The 11,813-nt window shown below is 44.1% G+C and overlaps 1 protein-coding gene across 5 annotated transcripts in view; it reads left to right on the forward strand.

Moving 5' to 3' along the window:
- Positions 1-2,024, forward strand: part of LOC150039321 (zinc finger protein 441-like) — a 56,316-nt gene extending 54,292 nt beyond the window's left edge. For 2 of the 5 annotated variants that reach the window (XM_090327856.1, XM_090327857.1), the window contains exon 8: positions 80-2,019. In XM_090327856.1, coding sequence (XP_090183982.1) covers positions 80-1,205 — 1,126 coding nt within the window. In that variant the 3' untranslated portion in view covers positions 1,206-2,019. Of the gene's footprint in view, positions 1-79 lie in introns of all 5 variants that reach the window. The other 3 variants (XM_090327858.1, XM_090327860.1, XM_090327859.1) reach the window with 2 other exon arrangements.
- The last annotated feature ends 9,789 nt before the right edge of the window (positions 2,025-11,813 follow it).

Below are 11,813 nucleotides of genomic sequence, written 5' to 3' on the forward strand. Positions count from 1 at the left end.
ATGCAGTCACAGGAGATACTTTTTTAATGGTTTAGTGCTTTAAAAAAAGTTCTTAGTTTGTCTGCCTTTTGTTTTTCAGAACTATATTTTTAGAGAGGCTCTATGGATCTGAAGAAGAGAGTCAGTTTAATGAAGCCTTCCAACAGAATGTAGAACATACCATGAATAAGAAAACTCTACCCAGACTTGCATCTTTCAAAAACTATATGTTTGGAGAAACCATCCTTGCTCCTTCACCCATGGGTATGCCTTTCAGAGCTCACACAGGACAAATATCTTTTCAGTATCAGGACATATCAGTATATGTGGACAGCCACAACACTCATAAAGAATATGGGAGAGCTTACAGGAAATTCCATCAGGGGAAAATCAGCTGTGGAATGCACAATGAGGAAAATCCATTTGCAGCTAAACAATGTGAAAACTACTTTAGCAGTTTTTTTCACAGACAAGAAAAAATTGACACTGAAGTTAAACACTGCTGTGAAAGTATGCATTGTAGAAGATCTTGCCCTCATTCTGGTATTCTTCAAGGGCATGAAAGAATCCACCCTGGTGAGAAACCCTTGGCATATGAGCAATGTGGGAAAACCTCTTTTTCTAGTTCTCTTAAAGCACAGGAAAGAATTGACACTGTCAAGAAACCCTATAGATGTAAGCAATGTGGAAAAACATTCGCTTTTTCTGGTGCCCTTCGAAGACGTGAAAAAAGTCACACTGGAGAAAACCCCTATGAATGTATGCAATGTGGGAAAACCTTCCCTTTCTCTAGTTACCTTAAAGAACATGAAAGGATTCACACTGGAGAGAAACCCTATGGGTGTAAGCAATGTGGGAAAACATACGTTTTTCGCAGTTCCCTTGGCAGACATGAAAGAAGTCACACTGGCCATAAACCCTACACATGTAAGCAATGTGGGAAAACATTCATTCTTCTCCATTTCCTTCAAAGACATGAAAGAATTCACACTGGAGAGAAACCCTATGGATGTAAGCAGTGTGGGAAAACATTTGTGTTTCCCTGTTCCCTTCGAAGACATGAAAGAATTCACACTGAGAGAAACCCTATAAATGTAAGCAATGTGGGAAAGCATTTGTTCTTCCCTACCATCTTCACAGACATGAAAGAATACACTAAAGAGAAACCTTACAGATTTAAGCAGTATGGGAAAATATTTGTTCTTATTATAGCTCTGATTACCTAGAGTTATAGGATGAGCCCCTGGCTCCTGGCTGTTTTTGCTCTTTTGAAACAGGATCTCACTCTGAGTGTAACCCTGGCTAGCTTAGGGCTAGTGATTTTCCTTCAAGAGGAGAAGCTGTTTCCTCTGTATCCTTACAGTTATCATTGCTATTTGGTATCCTGGGATGAAGAGAGTTCTTGGCATAGACTGCTCTTTTTCTGCAATAATAAACCAATCTAGGAACAGAGCCCCGTGATCCTCTGTACCCTGAGCTTTGGGAGAGTGTAAGTAGCTGTTTATTTAGATACAGGCATCTCCCAAGGTCCCCAGCTGGGGATGGGATCCCTGAGATTTCCAGAAGGAAGTGGGCAGATACCAGCAGCCTGCCTGGAAGATAGCAGTAGCTGAGTGAAGGATGGGTGGGTGAGGAGGCATGCCTCAATCTTTTCACTCACTGTAGATCTCACTGTCCCAGGCTGATATGAAACAACAGCATAAAAATATTGCATGCATTTTGTAATACTGAACATGTAACTTTTCTGTGCACACACACACACACACATACACACACACACACACACACACACACAGATATGTGTGGCACCAGTAGTACTGAGGCTTGAACTCAGGACTGGGCATTGTCCCTTAGCTTTTGAACTCAAGACTATAGCTCTACCACTTGAGCCACATCTCCAGTTCTGGCTTTTTTACTGATTAAATGGTGATGACTCACAGACTTTCCTGTGCGCCCCTAACCCCTCCCTGCTTTGATACTTAATCTTCTGATCTCAATCTCCTGAGTAGCTGGAATTCCATGTGTGAGCCTCCAGCACCCAGGTTTACTTTGTTCGGATATACTATACCCAAAACTGTAATAGGAACAGCACTGTTTGCATCAAAACAGGCTGGGAGCTGGTGCCTCATATCTGTAATCCTAGTTATTCAGGAGGACTCAAGATCTGAGGATGGCGGTTGGAAGCCTGCCCTGGAAAGAACTTTCATTGAGACTCTTATCTCTAATTGACCAAAATGAGGAGGGAGGAGAGAGAAGTAAAAAGGAGGAAGAAGAACAGACAAAAGAAACATAGAAAAAAAAGCAAGTGCCATAAGATGAGCTAAGGCTTGAGTGGTAGAGCAGTACCCACCCCGGTGTCAGGTCCAAGGGGACCCATGCAGGGTTCTGTGCCTCCTGTGCTACACGGAAGGCTGTGGGCCTTGAGGGGCCCTGAGGAACTGGACTCGGCCTGATCCTGCCAGGTGCTGAAGGGAGCAGCATGGTAGAAAGTTGCTGCGTCCTCCTGAAGTTCCCAAGTACATCCACTACCCAGAGAGCAGAGCAAGGCGGTTTCCAGTCTAGGAACCCAGGCCTCCTCTCCCACTGTCCCCTATGCAGAGTGGGTGTGCCTAAGAGTGTGGGGGCGGAGCCCAGAGGAAGGGAGTGGGGACAGCACAGCCCCAATGCCAGGGCCTCCAGCCAGTCTGCTAGGGTATAGGGGCATCCTCACTGAGGACCGAACATAGGACGGGTGAGCTAGATCCTGCCAATCACTGGATGCCATTGGGAAGAGAGGAGACAAGTTGAGCTGCTTCCTATAAATTACTCCCAAAGCTGCAGAACTCAATCTGCCAAACTCCAGTTTTATCTTTTTCTTTGATGGTCTTCGGGCTTGAACTCAGAGCCAGGGCTCTGTCCTTGAGTTTGTTGTTTTGTTCAACGCTCTCACTTTACCACGTGAGCCACAGCACTACTTGCAGCATTTTGTGAATAGTTTGCTAGATATTAATCTCATGGCCTTTCTTGCCCTGGCTGGATTTGAACCACTGTCCTTAGATTAGTCACCCAAGTAGCTCTGATTACAGGCATGGGCCACCATTGCCCATTTTTAGGGTCTGTTGTGTATGTGCACACACATGTATGTATTTAATCACTGAAAATTGTTCCTGGTCATGGATGATCATTATCTGGGTGGTGGTGACCCACGCCCTCGTTTGCACTTTGTTCCCACAGGACCCTGTGGACATCTCTGATGTAACATTTAATGCCCACGTGCCTGGTTTCTCCTCCAGTGACAGGGACATCTCATCCCAAACATCTAGAATAGGATCAGAATGAAGATAAGTGAACACAAAATTAAAATCATAAGTGTATTCTGAGTGAATTAAACTCAAGTATTTAATGAGTAAGTAAAGTGCATATGCATTTGATTAATATAGCCATACTATTCAAAGGACTTGTATGAAACTGGAACCTGGTAAAATGAGGTAAGTAGGGTTGGGAGAGATGGGAAAGGAGACGTTTATCAAGGTGCAGTGTACTCATTAACTGATTTGGTTGAATAATAACTTCTTTGCACAACTACTTAGAAATAATCACAGAAGAGGGAGCATCAGCTCCTCTCAATCTCACTCTCACTCATCTTGGGATTCCCCTGAGATGGAAAGGTGGTCGGATGTTAGAACTCTCACAGTGACAAGGGGCATGACACTTGCTTGTTGTCTACTTCCTGACCTTCCCTGCATGATGCCTTGAGGCCTTCTCCCTTCTGGCCCCACTCTTGTTCTCCCTCACCTGGACTGTAGTCCTCTTACCCTGGCCAAGCCTTTCTTCATGCCATCCTTCCACATCCCTGGGATATTAGTTTTCCAACTCTGCCATTAAATGCTACCACAAGGAAATCCAAACAGCAGAAATGTATTTCCTCAGACTTCTAGAAGCTATATGGGAAGCTGAGGTTGAGAGTATTGTAATTCTTGGTTAGCACAGGCACAGCTAACAGAGGAAGTGGAAAATAGGATCACTGTGGAGCCACACTAGAGGCAAAAATCAAAATACCTCAAAATATCCATGTGGAAAAAGAGCTTCCTGTATGACTTATCAGTTGAACTGGTAAAAGAAAACTTGAGGCCCTGAGTTCAAACTCCATTGATCATTTCCCCTCCCCACCCCATACACATAGATGAGAACTTGGCTGAGTGTTTCAATGGAGGGTTGTTGGAAAATCTGTGTGCCCATCCATCTATCTGTTCAGTGATCTACTGATTGGTCTATCTCCCTGTTTTGGATGTGGACATATTTCAGATTAATGAGATTTGCTATGTGCCAGTAGCTCACACCTGTAAACCTAGTATTCAGGAGGCTGGGATGTGGGGATTCAGTTTGAAGCCATCTCAGTCAGAAAACTCTAATACTCTTACCCTTAGTTAAGCAGCAAAATTCCAGCGGTGGCACGATGGATCATACAAGCACACTGCTGATTAGAATAATGAGACATGGGAAAGGGAGGGAGAAATGCTAGTATTGAAATTAGTATGCACCTAATTCCATAGGGCATTTCCTTTTTGTTTGTTTTTGGGTTTTCAGAGATCAAGTTTTTGGTCTGAGTGGGAGATGTAACCAGACTCTATATAGTAGCCATCTTCACCACACAGCTATGTCCTCCACCCAAAGCACTGTTTCTTGTCATCAAATACCTTTGTAAAATATCTCCTTGCATTTGAACAATTTGATTTGGGGTGCTGAACAAAGAAGCTTACATTGGATTGGGAAAGACATATCCATTTCTTTCCAAACACGTTCCAGCCTTCACTGGTTCTCTTCCAAGTTTGAAAATGAAACTCATCTGTCATTCTAAAACTGATTTAATTCCTGGCTTAAACAGTCATGGAAAACAGATGTGTGAAGAGAGGACTTCTTATAAGCAGGCTCTTCTGAAAGCAAAAACTGAGAGGCATAGGCGTGGAATTTGACATAGTCCACATCCTGCATAGATTGTTTTCCTAGAAAGCACTTCAGGCTGCATGTGCACCTGGCTGCAGCGACTTGACCATCATTTAACCTTGTATTTCTACTACTTAACTTCCAAAGAGAAGAGGAATTGTCAGGGTTTTTAGTCCTCGGTCCCTCCTGACCCGCAGGAGGGATAGGGAGAACACGGCCTGACCAGGACGAGCCGAGAAAGGAGTGGGCCGACTGACTGCCTGCACTCTCAGCAGAGAGTGATTCACAATACCGACGGTATAGCTCAAAGTTAGGCATGGTGTTCATACATGACAGCTCATTTCTTTGGGTGGTTATCTGACTCAGTGATGCAGATTCATGGGTCAGCCTGACCCTGTACTCTGCTCCCAACAAGGAACAATTATCTTTTGACCTGTATCTTGTTGCCTATTTAGTTTCAGAACTGAAAACAAGGACATACTGATACCGACAGCCTGTCATGTGTATTCTTTATTTTTACACTACTCTAAATTATTTATCACTCAGATGACAAGTACGTGGACTCTGCAGATCTTTACATCAGCACATAAGTGAACAACATCACTCATTTACATGGTACCTGTGAAGAAATTAAACAATACACAGAAATTTAGTATGAGTAGTGTAGAAACATCATTCTATCTACAGGGCTGAGTATTAAAACCATGGCACGTGCATGCTAGGCACACAGATCTGCTATTTGAGCCACACCTCTACCTCTGCTATCTGTGCCAGGCCTCTCTGCCGTACTGAGGTTCAACTTTAGAAGCTTGTGCTAGAGGAAGCCTGAAAAAGCTTTTGGCAATGCTGCTTCATCATGTGAATCTCTATTGTGCCCTCAACATGGCCAGGAGTGGACTGGTGACCCACTGGCTCAACTGGATGATAATATTACCGGGAGGATGCACACACACATACACAGTCCTGGGACCTGAAATCAGAGCCTGAGCATTGTCCTTGGGCTTTCTCAAGGCCAGAGCTCTATCACTTGAGCCATAGCACCATTCCCAGCTTTTTCTATGTATGTGGTACCAAGGAATCAAATCCAGGTCCCTTGTGCATGGTAGGCAAGCATTCTACCACTAGACCAAACTCCTGTCTCAACTCCCTAAATTTTGACTGAGGATGTAATTTCATTAGAAAACCATCATTGCTCATTTAGCAGTTATAATCATGCCTGATGCCAAGATTTTAACACTTTACCCTCAGTAAATGATGTCTATACACAATTAATTCAGTCAGAAACCTTGGATTCAGACTGATAAAAAAAAGTTTCCATGCTAGATGTGGTGGCTCACAGCTTTAATCCTAGCTACTCAGGAGCGCCTAGGCCCCAGAGTTCAAGCCCTGCAATCCATGTGACTGACCAAAAAAAAGTTATCATTAAGTGTATAGAAAGGCAGTCAAGTAGCTGGGCACTAGTGGTTCATGACTGTAACCCTAGCTACTCAAAAGGCTGAGATCTAAGGACTGAGGTTCAAAGCCAGCCAAGGCATGAAAGTCCATGAGACTTTTTTCTTCTAATTAACCACTAGAAAACCAGAAGTGGCACTGTGGCTCAATGTTGGAGAGCACTAACCTTGAGCTGAAGAGCTCAGGACAGCGCCCAGGCCCAGAGTTCAAGCCCTATGACTACCACCACCAAAAGACAGACGGCTCAGAGTTCAGGCCCCATGACCAACCAAAAACAAAAAGTCTTGGCCAGGAGCATAGCCTAGTGGTAGAATGCTCACCTAGTATGGATGAAGCCCTGGGTTCTATTCGTTACTACCACATACATAGAAAAGGCCAGAAGTGGAGCTGTGGCTTACGTGGTAGAGTGCTACCCTTGAGCAAAACGTGTCCCAGGACCGTACCCTGGCCCTGAGTTTAAGGCCTAGGACCGCCCCTACCCCACCTCACCCCCCCCAAAAAAAGGAAGGAAAGAATATCATGTGCAAAATAAGGCAGAAATCCTGAGAGTAAGTCCACTGGCAATTGTCAACAACCCAGAAAATAGGAAAAAGGGGACTTCATGGATAGATTCTTTTCTACCACCCGAGGAAAAACGAAATGGTAGCAGGCACTTCAATATGAAACCTGTGTTCCCCAGTGCCGTGATGTAAGTTGGTAGTACAGAAGCTACTTTCTCTGATCCTTTGTAACTGCAATCCTAGAAAATGTGAACCCATTGGAATAGGGTCTCATACACAAGGGATCCTATCAGGGTTTTCTAAGAGTTCTCTTCACTGGTAACTAGAACAGCAAGAACTCCATCTCCACACTGGTGTCTTGGTCATTTACTCAACTTGCAAAAGGACAGAATGGCACAGACAAAAGCTGCACTGCTGTGACATTCAAAATAGTTCCCATAAACTTGTTGCCTTGTCTCTGTACATCTTTTATATACATCCCTATCTATATTTGGATATCTGACCTTTTTAAGCAAACCTCTCCCATCATCACTGTGTTCTGGTTCTCTTGAGAACATGGAAGGATTAAATGATTCATAGAAAAATACCATGTGAATTCATACACTTACTTTTTCATCCAAATTAGCTATAATTCACTAACAACTTTATATACTGTACATGCATGGGAATATTTCCTGCTTTTTCCATGAAATGAGGCCTCTTACTAAATTAAATGATGACCTCTGCAAAACAAAGTTTTTTATGCATAATCAACCAAGAGTTCTTTCCTTATTAACCTATATAATGTTTACTGTGCTTTTGCTGCTTTCCTTATTTTCCATTTCATTAGCTATGTAGGAACTCAAGCTGACATACCACGTGTATTTCTGCTTCCAGGACTCCTCTGCTCCCTCTTTGCTGGTGCTACTCTTGGCTGCCTCTGATTTTTTTTCCCCAGACCTGGGGCTTGAACGCAGGGCCCATGCACTGTCCCTGAGCTTCTTTTGCTCAAGACTAGCCCTCTACCAATTGAGGCACAGTGTCACCTCTGCTTCTGTTTATTTGGTGCTGAGGACTCCAACCTAGGGCTTTCATGCATGCCTGGCAAGCATTCTACCACTAAGCCACATTCCCAGCCCCTGCCTCTCTGATTGATAAAAGGATCTGCAGTACTCCCATCCAGTGTGATGGTGGGTCTTTCAAAGTAACTTGAGTTGTGTTGTGCAAAGAACGGATTCAGACTCCATTAAGCTATGTTGTACATAAAATCTGTTTCCATTCCCTCCAATAAGTGTTTATTGCATATAAATCCTGTGACCATCTTCATTTAGTCTTGTAGTTCCTAGGACTTGACTTCCAAAGAGAACAGGAGCAATTATCTTTTGACCTGATCTGTTGTTGCCTATTTACTTTCAAAACTGAAGACAAGGATGTACTGATACCCATAGGCTGTCCTGTATACTGTATGGTTACAATACTCTCAATTGTTCAACACTAAAATGAGCAGCATATGGACTCACCAGGTGTTTGGTTCCAGACAAGATCAGAAGTCATCGTCCCTTTGGGTGCTGGTGTCTTCACAATGAAGAAATTAAACACATACACAAAAATTCAGTCTGCAGCTAGGTAAGTGCTGGTGTCTCACACATGTAATCCTAGCTACTAGGAGGCTGAGATCTGAACATTGTGGTTCAAAGCCAGTCTGGGCACAAAAAATCTGTAAGACTCTTATTCCAATTAACAGACAGAAAACCAGAAGTGGCACTATGGCTCAAGTGGTAGAGCCCTAGCGTTGAGCTGAAGAGCTTAGGGACAATGCCCAGGCCCAGAATTCAAGCCCCACGACCATCCCCCCTCCAAAGAAAAGTCTGTACAGTGTAGAAGAAAATCATATTTTCCATCTACAGTGCTGAGTATTGAAACCATGATTGTCTGCATGCTAGGCACATGATCTACTATTTCAGCTATACCTCCACCTCTTCTATCCCTGCCAGGCCTTTCTTCAATACTGAGGTTTGATTTCAGAAACCTGTGCTAGATGAAGCTGCATAGGAATGAGTCTAGCTTTTGGCAATGCTGCCTCATCACATGAACCCCTTGTGTGCCCTCAGCATGGCCAGGATTGGATTGATGAGCCGCTGGCTCAACTAGATAATATTTACTGGGAGGGTTGAGGCCAGATGATAGTAATTGGAAGGCACTCACACTAGGAATGGCTTTGAAAGGCCATTTCCGATTCACCCGCCCAATACAGTTCAAGGGTTAAAGCATCAGCCAGCAGCCCAAGGGAAGAAGCACAATGCCATACTACTAGTGCATGGGCACACACATGTGTGCAAACACACAAGTTCACGGAAGTAGTTTTGGCTGTGAGTTTAAGGACTTGACACTCAAGTTGCAGTCAAAAAATGCAAATCATATGAGACTGTAAAAAATGGTACTAAAGAGTACAATCAACAAGATGAGGGAAAAAAGGGAAGAAAATAATACAAACCTTCATGGTCCACTTATGTGAAGCACAGAGCTCACCAAACTCACAGGATGAGAAAGTTGAATAGTGAGTTGCAAGCTTACAGAAAAGGAGGAAGACAGGGTGGCTTCTGAGCATGGAGGTTCGGATTAAACAAAATGACCCAAAGTTGCCTCACAGCTTAGGCAATGCACCTAACACTACCCAGCTGTACAAAAACAGATATGCTGGCACATCGTATGCTGTGGTTTTTATCCTAATTTTTTAAAAAATCTTAATTCTGGGAGGTCTTCTTTTATGACTAGTTCTCACTCCTTGCTGCAAACCTGTATCATTCTCCAATTCCTAAAATGCAAGGGAACTTTTAACGTTCACAACTAAGAATTTGATTTTAAAAACAATTAAATTTGTTCCGTTTGGTATTGAAGATGCTTTGTAAATCATTCACCTGAGGCCAAACAGGTATGGCTGAAGGGCTTCAAGTCTCTCCAGTAAGAGGTGGTGGAAAACTTTAAGGTTAGTATAATGAACCGCATCAAAGGACATGGCCTTTCCTCTCTTGTTTGCTTTCAAGCAGCTCCTTCTTTACTCTCTTTCTTCCTAGAGCAGTATCAAATGTCTTTCTCACCTGTCTCTCATTGTTCCCTTTCTCCATTCTCTTCCTATACACTGGAATAGGCTATTATTCCTCTTTCAAAAAGCTGTGGAATAGAAAGACTATATTCTCTAGAGGTAAGGAGACTATTGCTTTCTCCTGCTCCAATCTTGTGTGTCCAAGTGAATGAGCAAACTTTTCCACCTCACTAAAGGTAAAAGATGAAAGCCACCGTGGAGCTCCTGTAGGCAAATAGATGATTTCAGCAAAGGAAGTTCTGGGGCTTGAATTCAGGGACTGGGCACTGATCCTGAGCCTCCCTATGCTCAAGGCTGGCACTCTTAAAATTTTAGCCACAGCATTACTTCTCTTTCCTGCTGGTTACATTTCTACCCAGGCATGCCTCACACTGTGATCCTCAGATCTCAGCCTTCTGAGGAGCTGCAAATACAGGAGTAAGCCGCCAGTGCCTGGCTCAAATCTAGTCTTAACCAGCTGATCTAAGCAAAAGACCAACATTTAGAAATAAAAACTAGATTGGGCTGTAATCATTAAAATCAGAACACAGGGTCTGGTCATTTTCTGTCTCTTGGACCTAATGCATGTTTCACATCATTTGTGCCAATAAGATAGTCATCAGCGTAACTGTGCTCTTGGTATAAAAAAACTCATTCTTCCATATTTTTCTTGGTCAGCCACAGGGCTTGAACTCAAGAGAATGGATGCTGTCCATAAGCTTTTTTTTTTCTCAAGACTAGCATTCTATGAGGTAACTGACAGCTTCATTTCTGGCAATTTTGGTGGTTAATTGGAAATAAGAATGTCATGAACTTTCGTGGCTTTGAGCCATGGAGGGGGGAGAGAGAAGAGAAACAGGAGAGAACAAGGAGGGGGGAGGAAGAGAAAAAGTGGAGAAAGATAGAAGGAAAGGAAGGAAGGAATGGAGGGAGGGAGGGACAAAGAAAGCAAGAGAAAGCAAGCAAGCCAGCCAGAAAGAGAGAGGGAGGGAGGGTGGGAGGGATGAAGACAGAGAGAGAGAGAGAGAGAGAGAGAGAGAGAGAGAGAGAGAGAGAGAGAGAGAGAGAGAGAGAGAGAGGAAGAAGAAGAAGAAGAAGAAGAAGAAGAAGAAGAAGAAGAAGAAGAAGAAGGAGGAGGAGGAGGAGGAGGAGGAGGAGGAGGAGGAGGAGGAGGAGGAGAAGAGGAAGAGGAAGAAAAGAAAAAGAAGAAAAAGAAAGAAAGAAGAGGAGAGAAGGAAAGCAAGAAAACAATCACGGAAGTCATGAACAGCCCTGGAGGAACTGGAATCAGCCTGATCCTACCTTGCAGTGAGAGGAGAAGTGTCCTCCTAAAGCTACCAAGAGCATCCTTTAAGCTGCCAGTGTGGCGGTTACCAGTCTAGGAACCCAAGGCCTTGTCTCCCACTGTTCCCTGTGCAGAGTGGGCGTGCCCGAGAGCGTGGGGGCGGAGCCCAGAGGAAGGGGACAGGGACAGCACAGCCCCAGTGCCAGGGCCTCTGGCCAGTCTGCTAAGGTCTAGGGGCTTCTTCACTGAGGGAACAGCATAGGATGGGTGAACTAGATCCTGCCAACCACTGGGTGTCATCGGGAAGAGAGGAGACAAGATGAGCTGCTTCCTATAAATGAGCCCCTGAACTGTAGCGCTCCTCTCCTAAAGTACACTTTTGTTTTTGTGTGTTGGTCCTGAGGCTTGAGCTCAGGGCCAAGGCTCTGTCCTTGAGCTTGTTGTTTTGCTCAAGGCTCTCAACCACTTGAACCACAGCTCGACTTCCAGATTTTCTTAGTAGTTTGGTGGAGATACAAGTCTCATGGCCTTTCCTGCCCTGGCTGGATTTGAGCCGAGGTCCTCAGATCTCAGCATCTTGAGTAGCTAGCAGTACATATGTGAACCACTGGCC

The sequence above is a fragment of the Megascapheus bottae genome, unplaced genomic scaffold, assembly GCF_031878675.1.
Source record: "Megascapheus bottae isolate mThoBot1 unplaced genomic scaffold, mThoBot2.hap1 HAP1_SCAFFOLD_40, whole genome shotgun sequence".
In the NCBI taxonomy this organism is placed as follows: Eukaryota; Metazoa; Chordata; class Mammalia; order Rodentia; family Geomyidae; genus Megascapheus; species Megascapheus bottae.